The sequence below is a fragment of the Ursus americanus genome, chromosome X (assembly GCF_024610735.1).
Source record: "Ursus americanus isolate L20-20 chromosome X, mUrsAme1.1.p, whole genome shotgun sequence".
Classification (NCBI taxonomy): domain Eukaryota; kingdom Metazoa; phylum Chordata; class Mammalia; order Carnivora; family Ursidae; genus Ursus; species Ursus americanus.
The window spans coordinates 121,533,264-121,550,776 of record NC_142164.1 but is presented as its reverse complement, the minus strand read 5'-3'; the positions used below and the strand labels follow the sequence as shown (position 1 = coordinate 121,550,776).

The 17,513-nt window shown below is 49.6% G+C and overlaps 1 protein-coding gene across 7 annotated transcripts in view; it reads right to left on the bottom strand.

Annotated features, from left to right (window-relative positions):
* The window catches only part of DHRSX (dehydrogenase/reductase X-linked), a 230,120-nt gene that overhangs the window by 100,052 nt on the left and 112,555 nt on the right, over nt 1–17,513 (bottom strand). For all 7 annotated transcript variants that reach the window (XR_015723241.1, XR_006782628.2, XM_045813635.2 and 4 more), the window contains exons 5-6: nt 7,958–8,165; nt 1,118–1,325 (exon numbers count right to left, since the gene is read on the bottom strand). Coding sequence is in view for 5 of the 7 variants with exons in the window: in XM_045813635.2 (XP_045669591.1) it covers nt 1,118–1,325; nt 7,958–8,165 (416 nt within the window). In the remaining 2 variants the exon portion in view is untranslated. The remainder of the gene's footprint in view (nt 1–1,117; nt 1,326–7,957; nt 8,166–17,513) is intronic.

Genomic DNA, 17,513 nt, shown 5'->3' with positions numbered 1-17,513 from the left:
GTGGGGAATTCGCAGCAATTACTGTCACTTAAGGCACGCCTCCTGCCCTCCACGGCCCTGGAGCTCGTCATTTCTAATCTTCGCCACCCTGCCGCGAGGAGGAAATTAATACCGTCCTCTCGCCAAGACCCTGGAAGCCCGAGGATGTGCCCGGGTCCCACGGCTGGGCCAGCATCCCCCACAGAAACAGGATGGCACCAAATGAACAAGGAAGTGTTCCAAAAAGCAGGATTCCTGTCCAGCAAATGCAGGATCTGACTGATCAGTTAAAAAAAGACGCAAATTGAAATGCGACCGCATATCCAAGCACAAACTATAAAAATATCAGGAGAAAAGGGTGGGGGATAGGAGATTTTAAAAGTGCATAGCTTGTGGGCGAGTCTCCCTTTTCAGAAATTATCCTAAAGAAATAATCCCAGAAAGAGCAGGTGTCCACATCTGAAATCACAATGGTGTCCGTGTACCACGCTGGGCTACTTGGGGATTAAATGTGTATACAGGGGCGTTTTTGGCAGCCTGTGTCTTATACAGAGACGGGCTGGTTGTTGATTTCTGTGATGGTTATTGCATTTGTGGGGGGGGGAGGGACAAACACCTAAATTAGAGCAAAAAGGAAGCTGGATACAGAAACGGATATGCCCACATGATAATCCCCGGCCCTCACTCCACTTGGGGGAACGCGGATCGGGAAGGATGAAGGTCAAAACGGAAGCACTAGGGCTCCAACAGGTGAGATTTGGGGTGGCCTGTAATGCCTCGTTCCCACTTTGTGCAGAATTGAAGTTATGTGCATGGGGACAGGTGCCTCTCACGAACCCTTTGCTACTTGCTGGCCGTGACTCCCCGTGTCACCTGCTTACATGCTTCCCCCACAATGGGAGGGTCCTGTCTTTTAGCAAAGCCCCTGCCATCACCCTGTGGGACAGCTGGGACAGCTGGGAGGACCACGTGCGTCCTGCAAGGAGCCTTTTGTGCGAGTCTGTGTTGGCAAAGCAGAGGCAGCGTGCGTCCTCCTGGAAGGGATGCTGAGGGATGCCGTCCGACTAGGGTCCTTACAGACACAGGTGTGCAAACCGTCTCAGAAGCGAGCACGGCAAAGCAAGTGCGGGAGGCTTACCTTGAAGAACCACCAGCCGAACAGCTTCTTGATGAGACGCGTGCCCCAGAAGACGTGTCTGTACAGGTCCGTGTTGACCACCCCGGGGTCGACCACGTTGGCGGTCACGGGGCTCCCCTGGGCGGCCAGCAGCCTCTGCAGGTGGTAGGTGAACAAGACAAGGGCCAGCTTGCTTTGGGCGTAGGCGCTGTGCGGGGAGTAGCAGCGGCTGTGGGAGCAAAGAGGGGCACGTGTGAGACACCAATGTATCCCTCACCTGCAGGGTCCCTATGTGTTCAGGTCCCTACCTGCCTAGGTCCCTCACCTGCAGGGTTCCTACCTGCCCAGATCCCTACCTGCTGAGGTCCCTACCTGCCTGGGTCTCTACCTGCAGAGGTCCCTACCTTGCCCAGGTTCCCCACCTGCAGGGTCCCTCACCTGTAGAGTCCCTCACCTGCAGGGTCCTTCACCTGTAGCATCCCTACCTGTTCGGGTCCCTCACCTGTAGGGTCCCTACCTGCCTAGGTCCCTCACCTGCAGGGTTCCTACGTGCCCAGATCCCTACCTGCCTGGGTCCCTACCTACCTGGGTATCTACCCGCCGAGGTCCCTACCTGCCCAGGTTCCTGATCTGTAGGGCCCCTCACCTGCAGGGTACCTCACTTGTCCCTGTCTCTCACCTTCCCTAGGTTCCTCACCTCCCCGGGTCCCTACCTGACTGGGTCCTTCACCTCCCTGGGTCCCTACCTGTCCAGGTCCCTCACTTGCAGGGTCCCTACCTGCCCAGATCCCTACCTGCCGTGGTCCCTACCTACCTGGGTCCCTACCTGCCCAGGTTCCTCTGCTGTAGGGTCCCTCACCTGCCAGAGTCCGTCACCTGCCCAGGTCCCTCACCTGCAGGGTCCCTTACCTGTCCCCGTCCCTCACCTTCCTTGGGTCCCTCACCTGCAGGATCCACGGCCTCCCACCTCCTGTCTGCCCCTGGGGTATCCTGAGGCTTGATTTCCACTCCCCATGCCCACGAGGGTTTTTGCAGTTTGTACGACAACCACGGGGCTTCATCACCCGTGCGTCGTGCGGGCACCTGACCCGATGCGCAGAAACAGAACAGAACGCCAACTGTCTTGGCGACCGAAAGGATGGGGCGATTCTCCCCACCCGCCCTTACTGTGACGACGCAAACAGCACCGGGAGCCCTGCTCCGGAAGCTTGGGACAAACACGTCCTGCCTGCACGCGACTTTGAGTTTTCATGCATTTTTCAACCGTGAGGCATGTAGTTAAGTTTCATCGTGACCATATAGACTCACATTTCATTTGTGTCCAACTTGTCATCCTCATAGCTTCACGAAGGGCTGGGAACGCGATCCTAGTATTTTTAAATAGGATGTCTATTTTGAAAGCAGTTTTGGGCTCACGGGGCCCTGAGGAGGCAGGCGCAGATCCTCCGTGCACCCCTCCCGGTCCCTCCCCCCGTTATCAGCATCCCTGTTAGACGGTGCATTTGGTTCACGTGAGGAACCCACATCCACACCATCAACACCCAGACGCACCACCTAATGTGTATTCGACTTTCTTCTTGGGGTGCACATTCTATGGGTTTGGGCAAATGTCCAATGACATGTGGGCACCACTATGGAGTCCTACAGACTAGTTTCACTGCCCTAAAACCCCTCCATGCCCCACCCGGTCATGCCTCCCTCCCCGCACCCCTGGCCAGCACCCATCTTCGTACTGTCTTTAGCTGTGCACCTGCTGACGGGCACCTCGGTGGCCTCCAAGTTTCGGCAGTCGGGCATCACGCTGCTCCAGACATCTGTGGGCAGGTTTCCGTGCGGGCGTGTCTGCACTCCTCTGGGTGATTTCGGGACCGTGCGATGACTGTGCGTTCAGTTCTAGAAGAAACCGCCCCACTGCCCTCCCATGTGACCGAGCCATTTTGCATTCCCCCCAGGAGCCGCAGAGAGCTCCTGTCTCTTCCTGAGCTCGCCCGCCAGCCAGCCCGCGGTGCTGCGGGCATCCCAGCTTTCGGCCACTCTCTCGGGCGTGCTGTAGGGTCTCCCTGTTGCTTAAATTTGCAAGTTCTCCGACGACCTGGGATGTGGAGAATCTTTCCGTAAGTTGACGGCGAGATTTTCTGAGGGACTGCAGGAGTGCCTGGCCGTCATCGAGTGACCAGCACATCGCCGCCCTCGGGGACTCAGTCCTGCCTCCTGCCATTTCCCAGGAAGCAGCTTTCCCCCGCAGGAATGTGACCTCACAGCGTGGGCTTCATGCAGCCTCCTGTCATGGGAGCCCACGTGCAAAAGCCCAGGTTTGCTCACGTGCAAAAGCCAAGGTTTGCCCCTGGGGGGGTCCACCCAATTGATGCTGCAAAACGGACCTTTGGTTCTTCTGTCTTAAGGGACTGGTGCAGGGGGGCAGGTCAGCAAAGGCTGTCACCAGATGAACTTGCCAAGGAGCGTTGGCTCAAAGAATTCGAAACGTGGCTTTTTTCTTTTTTCCTTTTTGGAGGGAGGGATTAAGAGAAAAATATAGGGCCGTTCAAAGCACAAATTCCCTCCCCAGCGCAAGACAAGCCACAACCCTCCAATTATTGTCAAGAGACTTATTTTTTGGGAAATTTCTCCTGTCTGCTCCCCGCAGGGGAGAGGAGGAGACGGCTCCAGGAAACGGGGAGTGATTATGTGCAGGGAAATAAATGTCGAGTTTCGTCTTGGCCTCGGGCCACTTAGGCGCCATGGGCACGCCAGCCCTGGATGCAGCACTCTCAGCGTTGCTTGGTTCAGACCCTTAAAGGGTGAGAAGCATCAATGTGCCCATTTCTCCAGGGTAAACCGAGGAAGGCTGTGACGATGGCTTTATGGGGTAGCACGGAGAAGAAAGAACCGAAGATTGTTAGAAATAGTAAATGGAGGAAAAGTCAATATGTTTGTCTATGGGAGGGAGGACAAACGTCCAAGAAGGACGAGTGATTTCAGGAGAGGTTTCCCCTGGCGGATTTACAGATAAAGAAGCATCCATGGCGGAAATGGGAAGGAATCACAGCAAATTCACAGGAGGACGCGATCCCCCCACGGCGGTTTTCTAAATAAAACCCCAAGGACTGGAAAGGCACTTGGCGTGGAAAACAACGAAGAGATTGAACGTTAACAGATAAAAGGGAGCAGAAACAGAATCAAATGACTGTTCTCACTGCGTGGGGATAAACGAACTAACTCAGGAAATGGCTGCGCGGCTCGGTTCTACATGGAGTTTTTAATGCGTTCCTTTTGTAGTAAGGGGTGTCGGAAAGGAGAACCCAAACCCATAAACATAGATCTTTATTTTCAGAAAATAAAAATGGTGTAATTACTTGAAGAATAATTTAAAGGTCTATCTGAAACAAAAGTTAGAGACGGTAATGTGGTAGGTAGCCTTTTGGAGGGGCAGAAAAATGTTTCTCCTGTACTTTTGAGTTCTGTACCCGAGGGCTGCAAATTAAACTGAGGACTGACAGCTTTACAGGGAGAAATCATGCCGATTTCACTTTTAACTTTACATATATGGGGGGTCTTCATAGAAAAGTAGTAAAAACCCCAAAGACACCATTAGACTTGGGTTTATATACTAGTTTACAGCGCTTGGTAAATGGTGGAGGGGAGAGGAGACAAAGGAAATGGGATTTGGGCTTCCACAGGTGGTAAACTGAAAAGGTCCATACATATGTATATATATACTAGTAGAAGTTAAAGGGTTACTTTAGTACTTTTTGTGACTTTCTCGGAGGTTCTGCTTTTAATCAGATCTGGGGAGACCAACATATACCCGTCTACACCATATCCATCAATACACTTTCTATGTTGTTTCATGGGTTATTTAACGACTCCCACACCAGCAGTCAGGCCTCCTTCTCAGCAGACCTGCCCTATACTGCCACATCAACATCTCATAGAACTATTATCACCCCCCTTCCTCCCAGAAAACCACGGACCTTCTGTATCATCGTAATTGTTTCAGAAAAAGCGGGTTTCCAAAGTCCAAAGTCATTATGCCAGAAATTGTGCATAGGACCACGGGATTTATCAGACAAGATCTTGAGCTGTTGAAAAACACAATTTATAGAGTTTTCTTATTGCAATAAAACACACGTGTCCCTGAATTTGCATATCATTCACGGTATGTGAAGCCCGCGTTTTCAGCTCATCGTACACGACTTAATTCTCTCCTTGCATTTGGAGACCACGGAGCACCAGCCAACGCTGAGAGTTTATTACAAGAAAGAAGGTCTTCATTAATTACGTTGATGGATGCTGTGGCCCGTGGGTGAGTCACCACTGAATGCCTGCCACGCTGGCCTTGTGGACGGCTTCCTTTTATACAGATCCACAGGGAGTATTAGCGGTCATGGTCTGTCCGCTGGCCTCGGATAACTGCGTGTGCGGAAGACAGCACGACCCAGGGTGTCATGCTCATCTCACATTAATCTGCTGCATTATTTCCCTTCTGGGCCATCAGAAGGGAAGCGCATAGCCAACAGTGATGGAACGTCCGTCTGCTACCGCGAACCCGGGTGCTCCCTGGGTCCGATAATGAGCAAGATGGGTCGTACCCATTCGTAGGCAAAAAATCCCTCCTCTCCAGACACAAGCTTTCCCTTGGTGACACAGACAAGTGTTGCATTGCGCTGATCTCTGGTTTTCCACGTTTCGTAATCCCGAGGACTATGGAAATGTAGGGTGCCCGCCCGGGAGGGGTTCAGGAAATATCGTGAGCAAAAAAAAAAGGGGCTCTGTGTTTTCCCAGAAACAGCCCAGGACATTGGTGACCACGTGCAAATCCCAGCCTCGTGCAAACGTCTGGCACGGCTATGGATAGAAACACCGCGGGCAGTTCAGCGGCCTGTCACGCATCCCAGAACACCGTGTAAACCCTCGAAAGCTTTGGGGAACACCCGAATCCGTGCAGGGGAGTTTATTCACAGCACGGGGTTCCACAAACAGTGATATAACGGGCCGGGAAGATGCACGTACGAATGGACGGATGGATTAGCTCCCCACCCCTGCCGAAGTTAAAAAAGTCTGGGAAACTCAAACCGAAATAGGTATTTTCCCCGGGATGTAGACACATGCCGGTAACATCTCAAGGATTATTGCTCCGAAGCGAGGTCAGCCTGGAAGAAAGTGTTCCGGAAAGGATAAAGGATCTGTCGCCTTGGGAGCGATGGATAGGCTTCCTTACAGATTGAATTGTGTCCCCCACAAGAAAGATGGGCTGAAGTCCTTCCCCCAGGATGCAGAATATAACCTTGCATGGAAATAGGGTTTTGACAGAGCCGACGAAGTTAATGGGAGGTGTTCAGGGTGGGGCTCTAACCCTGTATGACTGGTGAACTTATAAAAAGGGGAATTCGGGCACAGACGGGCGTGTGCGGAGGGAAGAGCACATGCAGGTGCACAGGGGGGAGATGGTCCTGTGGGGACGGAGGCAGATCGGGGGCCATGCATATGTAAACATTTGCTGACCATCACCAGGACCTGGGAGAGGAGCCTGGAACATACTCTCCCCCAGAGCCTCAGGAAGGAATCAGCCCGGCCCCACCTGGATCTCTGACCTCCAGCCTCAGAGCATCAACTCCCGTGGTTCTAAGCCACCCAGTCTCTGGTCCGTTGTTACGGCCGCCCCAGGACGCCCATACAGGGAGCACGCCACGAGCCATAATGTGGGTGGGCCTCGCCTAATCAGTTGAAGGCCTGAAGAGGAAAGATGGAGGTCTCCTCCAAAGAAGAAGGAATTTGGCCTCGAGACTGCAGCTTGGAAATTCTGCCTGCATTCTCTGTTTTTCGGCTCAAGATGGGAACACTGTCTCTTAGTTGCATCTCTAGCCTGCTGGTCTACCCTGCAGGTTTTTGGGTGGTCCCTACAATCTGTGGGTCAATTCCTTAGAGCAAATCAACCCATCTCTCTCTTGCTCATGTAGACATATAAAACATCTATAAACATATATTATATAATAACCAGAATTACATTATAATATATAATGTATAACAATTATAACACTATAATGTTATATATGTCATATATAATTGTTATATAATTATAAGTGTTATACAACAATTAGTTACACTATTCATAACGTATATGTTATATTACATAACAATTATAACATTGTTATAACATATATAATGTTATATAGCAATTATAATTACAATGCCGTGTACATACATGTTACACACATGTCATGTGACAATTCTATTATGTATAACATACTATATAACAACTATAATCACATTATAATGTTATAACATACGTGATGTTATGTAACAATTATAATCTTAAGAAGGAAACATAATTACGGAGCTATAGCAATTATACCTCGATAAAAAACGCTAACAACGAAACATGCACTGGAGAACGCAGTAACACAGAGCACTACAAAATGTGTGCACGGGGTTTTGCAGGGATTCGGATAACAGAGCTGTGTCTAAATCAGTGCGTTTGTACTGCTGTGCAGTCTTTTCTGTGATGCAATTTCGACTCTGAGTGATTGCCTAGTGATAGTAAGGAAGATTTTTTTTTAAACATATGCTTTGATTCCGTCATGTGTAAAATGAAGATAGTATTTACCTAAAAGCATTGCTGTGCTGTATTCATGGGCTGGTACAGATAACGTGCTCGAGTCTGTGACCGCAAAACAGTAAGTCATCAGTCGCTAATACTCATTATGATTATTCGTAAGACAGGTTTATTCCAAACACTGGTCGGTGAGGCGCACCGTTTTCCTGTGATGCTGAGCACTGTGCCCCACGCGTCACCGCGTCAGGCTCGCGAGGGAGGCTGACAGGCAACCTTGACCCCCTGGACAGCCGGCCGCGAGCACCCACCTGCCCTGCAGGTCGTCCATGTTCAGCTCCCCGATGTAATGCGTGGCCGAGGAGACGGTCAGCACCCTCGCGCTGCGGCCAGGAGATCCCGACTCCTTCATGGTGTCCAGGAGGAGGTTGGTTAGCAGGAAGTGACCCAGATAGTTCAGCCCAAAGTGCTCCTCAAAGCCGTCCCTGGTTTTCCTCTGAGGGACCATCATCACCCCGGCTGGAACAAAGCGGATAGCAGGGAGAGTTACGCATGAGATGGGGCAGCCGTGCCACTGACGGGCTGCAGGGACGTGGACCCATGGCCGGGAGCCAGCCAGGAGGATGGGCTCGGGTTCCCGTTGCCATGTCACATCCTGCTGCATATGTGGTGGGGAAGGGGCCAGGACATCATGTCAGCGCCGGCAATGCTCGTAAAACAGCAGCATCTGGGAGAATGTGAGAATGTCCTGAATCACCAAAGATGCACCCCCCACCGCCACCCCGGGAAGTTAATTCTTCTGGACAGAACAGCTGTCTGCACAAACAAAGGGTTCCTTGTTGTAGGAGCTTCTGGGACCCATTGGGATGCTGATGTGCACGGTGGGGCGGACGGAACCCAGAGCCCAGTTCCCCAAACTCATCTTGCCATGACACCACCACCCCCCATTCACAGGGCATCCCAGAAATGGACTCATTCTTCCCGGCGCCCTGTGCAAAATGCGGACCCAAGTATGCACACCGGGCGTCCTTGCCGTCCCCGGCCCAGACCCCAGTCCAGCCCTGTTGGCTATTATCCCACCAACACATTCATAAAAGCATGTTCCGTGCTTGCTACATGCATGCTTCCCCAAGCTCAGAACAACTCCACCCCCATTGGAGCAAACCTCGGCGATTTCCCTGTCCCCATGTCCTTTCCACGGATGCTGGCTCCCGGATGTGCAGGAAACATGCCTGGCCCGTATGGGTCCGTGTCCTGGAGCAGCCCAGCCTGCTTGAGTGTGTATCGGTCGCAGTACATGTATGTACTTGTATGTGTATGGATGTAGGTGTATTTCACGTGTCTTCTGTGCGCATCTGCACATTTATTGTAGACATGTCTGCATATGTTGCAGGTGCTTACACGCATTTGCATACGTGTGCACATGTAAGCACACACATATGTGCTTATATGTTTCCAGGCACGTTTGCATGCACATACATATGTATTTATGCAAATATATCGCTGCGCGTGTGCAGATGAACATGGGCTTGTATTTAAGTACGTCAGCAAAGGTATCTGCATATGCCTCAGTGTTCACAGCTTATGGGTTTGCATAGGTACTTCTGTGTCACGCACGCATATCGATGTGGCCACTCGTACGGCATTCCTGCAAGTGTTTGTGTTTGTGCATATTTTGAATTTGCAACTGAATCTACTTGTGTAGGACCTGCACGCATCGACACACCTACTTGTGTGGGCATTTGTACACGCTTGTATTTCACGTGCATGCGTTTCTCTAGGTGTATGTATTTGCACCTATGTATGTGTTTGTCCTTATGTGTCTTGCATGCGGACAGACAGATTTACTTGCATACGTACACGGGTATTTGGTGTGCATGTGGAGGCATTTCTACATGTGATCCTCTGTGCTTTTCTATACATGTAGACAGTGTTCCAGCTGGACCGCGAGGCCCCTCCCTGCACACACGGGCCACAGGGCACGCCCCACCCACCTGCACCCACACAACGCACTTTGTGCATTCACAACCCTATACATCGTGCCCCCGGGCAAGCTTATCACTTGTGGGGTGCTCAAGGGAAGAGAAATGTCTGATCCAGGCTGTGGGCTTCATGGCACCTGTATAGTGCTTTGGGTGTAGTGAAGTGGTACGTCACATTAAAGTCACATAATAGAAATGAGAGCCCATGAGCTCGATCCCACACACACCTGCTATGCTAAGTGCTTTTTTCCACGTCCCTGAATGCCCCATCCTCTGAAAACACGTCCAGGGGATTGAAAATGTACCCCCTGAGCTTACTACTCTAAAACATCACTTGGGCAGACCTACAGGGAGAGAACCAACGTAAATCGGGAAACGAAGCCCCATCGGGTCTTATACATTCAATAAAAGGTGTATTTAAGAATATCCACAGTCATGGGGCGCCTGGGTGGCACAGCGGTTAAGCATCTGCCTTCCCTCAGGGCGTGATCCCGGAGTTCTGGGATCGAGCCCCACATCAGGCTCCTCCGCTATGAGCCTGCTTCTTCCTCTCCCACTCCCCCTGCTTGTGTTCCCTCTCTCGCTGTCTCTATCTCTGTCAAATAAATAAATAAAATCTTTAAAAAAAAAAAAAAGATAAAAAAAAAAAAAAGAATATCCACAGTCATTCAACTCAGCTAAGAAAACATTCCCAAAGGGCACCTGGCATCCATGGCTTTAAGCGGATGTGAAGTCTGGCATTTGGAGAATAGGTACAGACCCCCCTGGTGATGCCATTTTCTGGATTATTATATTTAGCATGATGAAGCCAGATATGCAAAACTCTGTCCATGCCTAGAGGATTATAGATTCATAGTTGGGGGAGCTGGAAAGGGGCCTCCATATGGTTTCAACACTTGCTTCCTCGGGAGACAGAGTCTGCGTCCCATCCCTCGGATCCCGGCTGCCTCATTAACTTTCTGTAATGAGTAGGATGTAGCAGCAGTGACAAGATCAACGTACCACTTCCAAGGCTCAGTCAGGAAAGACCCACATGGTTGCTGGGGATGCTGTTGCTGGAGAGAACAAGCTTCATTGAAGAGAAGGGCCATATGCACCCCAATGTTCATAGCAGCATTGTTCACAATAGCTAAATCGTGGAAGGAGCCGAGATGCCCTTCAACAGATGAATGGATTAAGAAGATGTGGTCCATATATACAATAGAATATTACTCAGCCATCAGAAAGAACCAGTTCTCAACATTTGCTGCAACATGGACGGCACTGGAGGAGATAATGCTAAGTGAAATAAGTCAAGCAGAGAAAGACAATTATCATATGATTTCTCTCATCTATGGAACATAAGAACTAGGAAGATCGGTAGGGGAAGAAAGGGATAAAGAAAGGGGGGGTAAACAGAAGGGGGAATGAAGCATGAGAGACTATGGACTCTGGGAAACAACCTGAGGGCTTCAGAGGGGAGGGGGGTGGGGGATTGGGATAGACCGGTGATGGGTAGTAAGGAGGGCACGTATTGCATGGAGCACTGGGTGTTGTACGTAAGTAATGAGTCATCGAACTTTACATCGAAAACTAGAGATGTACTGTATGGTGACATAACATAATAAAAAATTTTTTAAAAAAAAGAAAAAAAAAGGAGACTGGCTGGTGCCCTTGAGACCGCCATATTGGACAGAACTCATGGGAGTCATCTGGTCAACCATCGTAGCTGAGCCTGAGTGGTGGGCAGCACCAACTCCCCAGCACTGAGGCAAGCCATCTGGACATCCAGCCCCAGGTGAGCCATCAGGTAAACAGAAGCCTGAGCTGTAACTGTAATAGGACACCTGGAGCTGGACCCGCCCAAATTTCTGTGCCCCCAAACTGCAAGCAATAGAAATGCTTAGTATTGAGCCACTAGGATTGGGGGTGGTTTGGAACACAGCAATAGCCACTGCAATATCACTGCATGTCTAAATGACCAATTCCTAGAACACCACTGCATGCATAAATTATCAGTTCCTGGAATATCACTGCATGACTAAATTATTAATTCCTTGAATATCGGTGCACGCCCATTATCAATTCTTGGAATACTGGTGCATGCCTAAAAGATCAATTCCTAGAACACCATGGCATGCATCAATTATTAATTCCTGGAAGAGCAGTGGATGGCCATTACCAATTCCTGGGATATTACTGCATGCCTAAATCATCAATTCCTGGAATACGTCTGCATGCATGCATTACCAATTCCACATTAGCGAGCCCCACCTCGTGGGACAAATGACTGTCACTAAACTCAGCCTTCCAAGTATCCAAATTCATTGGAAAATAGCCCACATCATGGAATAGGGGATGTGGGGCTCCATCCACAGGGATTATTCTGAATTTTGCGGTGTTACTCTGCAGTGAGTTCCTAGGGCTTCGATTTGGTTAGTTGAGGACAATGTGTTAAAAGAAGTAACTCTTGTGGGTTATTCCCTTCGTCGTGATGGCCTCTCGTGAGCGCCTGGAAGTTGGTAGCAAAGAAAATGGCTAGGGGACTCTGGTGAGCTGAACCTTGCAAGAGGCAGGTGCATGGACCTTGGGTTTCACACCCCTGGGGCTGACCTGCTGGACTCATTAGTTATTTCTGGGGCACCAATGGTCCAGGAAGCGGGCATAGGAGCTGAAGGACAACCACAGCCTCATCTCCCGTACACGTACAATACCCAACTCATTCCGATTATCTAGGATAATGTACATGACGAGCAAACGTGGGGTAACTGTTGAGCTGGGGGGAAATGCCAGCATGGATCTTTGTTGGATGCAAGTTCTGGCGACAGATCATGGCACAAACTCACTGACCCAGCCTCCAGGAATTTGACAGTAAGGATGTTCTGGGCCAAGAGCGAGTTCAAGGTTACTCCAGAAATCATAAGCAGTGTTTGGAGCACATTCTTGGCATTAACCGTATCATTGGGGAACGCGAACTTTTAAGGAGCAATGAGAACATCACTGCCATGCATACAGTTGGTCACCTCTTGGAAATGTCCAATCCATTCTGGGCCTCATGGAAGCCAAGTGGGGGATCTCGGCACCCAAAGCCGTCCGAATCCTAATCCATGATTATGTCGCATACTGAGAATCTGCACGTTCCTCTCTATTCTAAAGCAAAATGTCTCAGACACCCCCCTGAGCACAGCATCATCGATCTCAGATGGCAATATTTATTGAATGTCTCATACGTGCTGAGGGAGAAATGTTAACTGCACCAACAGAGCTGCCTTTGTCTTTTTGAGATACTGCTGTCACACGAGTGCTTTGGAGGGCTGTCCTTTGATAGTGAGCGTTACTGAGATCTCAGTATCTCCCTTTGCTAGCTGAAAAGTGGGAAAAGGTACAATAAAAATATCCGCTCATCGATCCACGCATTTGATCGGGGAGTGGACTTGCATGCAGAACAAAGTGTTGTTCTTTATGGAGCAAAACAAAGAAACAGAAAAGGTATGTCCTAATCATGGGGGAGGAGAGAGAGTCGTGTGTCTTGCAGGGGACAGGAAAGGCAGAAAGAAGAGAGAGAAAGGGGCGCTTTCTGGCTGGTGGCATGTGGCCAGATGATGGCTTCATTCCACAACATGAGGAACATTTCAGAAATGCCACCATCACTCTGGGGAATGAATGCTACCCCCATTCAGAGCCACTGTCCCTGCCCAAGCTTTGGATTCCATTGATTGACGCATCAGTGGCACTCACAGAAAGCAAAACCAAAGACGTCTGGAAGCTGCCAACCGTGGTAGTCAGGAAAAGGGATATGAAAATGTGGGGACGGGAACAGAACATTCTGGAAGGGAGCAATGAGCGTTTTGATTCTGCCTATAAAACATGAACAGGAAAGGGGTTGTCCACGTGCCTTGGAGAAGGACGCTGGGAAAATCTGTAAGTCAATGAATGCCTGTGGTTCCAGGCAAGACTGGGGTCTTGCAATGAACCCATGGGTGCATGGGTACTGGGGTTGAGTGCTTAGCGGGTAGTGAACCTGCAGTGACATGTGGCCCAGTCAAAATGTTGAAATCAAAGGAACAAGTACATGTGTCCAAAGTAATTCCTCAATGTGAATACAATGGGAAACACACTGGTAGGACTGCTGTGTGGATGGGTCCCCATGGCATGACCAGGCTGCATATTCCCATTTCCATTCTGGAATAACTTTCTCCATGTTGTTGTAAAAGACATCGCCCACCCCACACCCCATGATGATGGTAAGGATCCAATTGTTTACTGAGTATGTTTCTTAAACGGGCAACAAATCTTGATGGCAAGTACCATCCACTTGCATCCGCCATATGCACCGAGGACACCTGAGACCAGGTGCTTTTCAACAAACAACTCTTGGAAGAGCTTCTCAGTGACGTGCTTCTGGGGTGTCTGGATAACTGGAAAACCACTGTATTTCTCAGCCCACTTCCTGGAAGCTCATGAAGGGCATTTATAAGAACAAAGGTGTTCCATGCACGCCCACGGCCTCCAGCCTACTCTTCTGGCAGTTCCGGGATCACGGTAAGTCACATCAAACGGCATTGCAAACGCCCACCACCAGAAGAACATCCAACTGCCTTCTGTTCTAGGGAAACCCATCACACAGCAGAAAATGGGGAGGGAGACACGTTGGAAAACAAACAGAAGGCACCGATGAGAAGTGGTCTATACACATTCGGATCCAATAATCCATTGACGCATGCACACGTGGTGGTGATTCACCACCTTCCGTGTTCCTGGAAGGGAGACCAGCTGACAGCAGAGCCTGTTTTGCATAGGAAACGCCAAGTGCATAAATAGGAAAATTGCTCAGGCATCTGCCTGCCCAGACACGGGTACCATGTTACTCCGCGCTCAACTGCTCCGCGGTCTTCTGTGGATGCAGACTCCGTCGGTGTGCACCTGGCCCAGGAGAGAACCGTTTACTTCTCAGGATTATTTTATTTCTCAAGGGCTACCACTGCCATATTTATTTTTAGTAATTCTCGACGTTGGGAAATTCATCCATTAGAGGTTTGGGAAGAAGTCCTACAAGGATAAAACATCAATTCCACACAGTTATTTCAAAACTATCTGTGATCAGGTGGGGGGATGGGAGACTGGATAAGTAAAATTTTGATGTGAATAAACTATAAATACTGAGCTGGCTCTCCAGGAGATATACTATTGATTCTTTTTGTGTTGGATAAATCCTCAGCTTGGATCCCGAGCTTCCAGAAAGAGGCAGTCTGGTTCTATTTTCATCACACTGGCAAATGCAAACACCATTTCCTTTCAGAAGTACTTAACATTTACAACATCTTGATTGCTCTTATCTTTTTTTTAAAAAAAGGTTTTATTTATTTGACAGAGACAGAGCAAGAGAGCACAAGCAGGAGGAGCCGCCGAGGGAGAGGGAGAAGCAGGCTCCCCGCTGAGCAAGGAGCCTGATGTGGGACTCGATCCCAGGACCTTGGGATCTTTACCTGAGCCAAAGGCAGATGTTTAACTGACTGAGCCACCCAGGCGCCCTGCTCACTCTTAAGAATTAAAAATATGAGAGAGAGAGAGAGAGAGAGAGAGAGAAGAAAACACAAAATCTAGCTCCCCTTGATCCCTGGGAGTCCCCTTTGTGCAGTCCAACCGGGGCTGTTTTCCAGGAGGTGGCACAGGTGTGGTTGGCTCACAGAAGTGGGTCCCGTGAGCACACATCCTTTCAACCAGTCGCCTTGGTGGGAGGAGATAATATCACAGAGGAGGGTCTCAGGCAAATAGTTTTGGGAAATTCTGCAGACCCTCTTGACCACTAACCAGGCCATGGCCAGGGTCCTCCTCTGAGAAGTCCTGAGGTTGGAAAACCTGCTTGTATCTGCTGACTTCTCCAAATATCTCCCAAAGCATCTGGACTCAGAATTCCCATTGCACACAGCAAGGACGAATGTTCATGCATAAAGTAAGGTGAGAGACACGTGAGAAATGCCTTCTCTTCCTGTAAATCAAGGTAAGTCTGAGCACACTGGGCTGGAGAGGAATCCATTTGCAATCTTGACCGCACCGTCCTGGCCGCCCCACTGGCCCCAGGGCCCTTTGTCTCTGCGGCTTTCCTCCTCTCCTGGGTTCCGTGGGATGCCACTTCAGAAGCCTGGGGGCTTTCCAGACAGATCACGTTTGAGATGCAGTCTTTTCTTTCATTTACATGACGGTGTTGTCATATTTGAGGTGGCACTTTCTAGGGCGAGGCATGTCACAGATTAATTAGTGGTTGAGTGTCTGTCTCCTTTGCCAGAGTATGATTTCCATGAGGTCAAGGGTGCTTGTTTACCACTGTACTGTTCCCGCCTGTGAAACACTGAGCTCACGTAAGGTGGGTGTGTGGCCTGAATGATGACCACCGGCCCCCCCAAAAGTTGTCCACATCCTGAATCCTTGTGTGGGAGACAGAATAATGTCCCCGCAGACGTCCACATCCTGATCCCCACATAGTGGACAGATAAATGTCCCCACCAATGTCCATGTCTTGATCCCCATGTGGGAGACAGAATAATGTCCCTGCAGATGTCCACATCCCAGTCCCCATGTGGGAGACAGGTTAATGTCCCCATAGATGTCCATATCCTGATCTCTAGAGCCTGCGAATATGTGTCCTCGCATGGACAAAGGGACTTTGCAGATGGGATTGGGTTAGGAACCCTGTGATGGGGATGGTCCTGGAAGACCCCAGTGGTCCAAGTTCACCACAAGTGTCCTCACAAAAGGGAGACAGGAGGCTCAGAGTCAGAGAAGGTGATGTGCAGATGGAAGCAAACATCGCAGAGAGACAGAGAGGGAGTTGCAGATGTCACCCCACTGGCTTCGAAGATGGTGGCGGGAAGTGGCCATGAGCCAAGGAATGCTGACAGCCTCTAGAAGCTGGAAAAGGCAAGTCAATTCAAGAGAAATCAAGGAAATTTCAAGGAAAATCAAGGGATTTTCCCTTACAGTGCCACCTGGGGCTCAGGGATTGCACACAGAGTGTATTGTGTCTCCATGTGTCTGGGACAGGGAGCAGCAATGGTAGGTCCCGAGCACAGAGGAAGGTGTGTATGGAGGAACGTCTGGGCTGAAGTGAAGTCAATGTGTGGACGGGATTCCCTAGAGGGAAAGCAGACACGGCGTACAGAGGGTCCAGCCTCCCTGAGTCCACATTTGCTTGGTTTACTATCTGCAGAGAAGAGACCAGGGGCCAAGGTACGACCACTGGGGTCACCTTGAAAGTGAAGAGTAGAGAGTGAATCACCGAGCATCCATTGATGATATAACAGAGTCCTGTAGTGTATGTGTCTATAAAATCTCACAAATTCGGGACAAGCACAACACAGTGCTTTCGTCCTGCTGTTGACAAATTGCTCCACGATGAGGTGCTCTGGTCACTAATTATTGAGGGTATTACGTAGAATGAGGAAATAAGATGTCTACTTGGACTGGATACCCCACAGTCCTGCCAGCTCGTGTCTACATTAGTGATTTATGATATTCTAATTCTCAACATTTATAATACTGATAAATGCCCTGACACCCTCACCAGCACCAAGATGGAGGAATCCTCAAATAACTGATTCCTGCAAATAAATTGAAGGTGCGCCCATTTCGGGAAACCTTGAAAACTATCAAGAAAGGTCGGTGTAGAAAGGAAAATTAAAAACATTCCAAGCCTTCCCATGAGCACCACCAGCACTAATAACACACACACGGTGTTTGTTTCCAGGCTAAGGAGGTGGAAGTGGTGTTCATTATAACTTTGTTTCGCACCTGCACATCACAGATATATGTGCGTGTATCCGTACACATAAATACATCATTGGAGTTGGACCCTCTAAGTCGTATACGCTACGTGTTTCCTTCACTGAGAATTTCCAATCAAACAGGT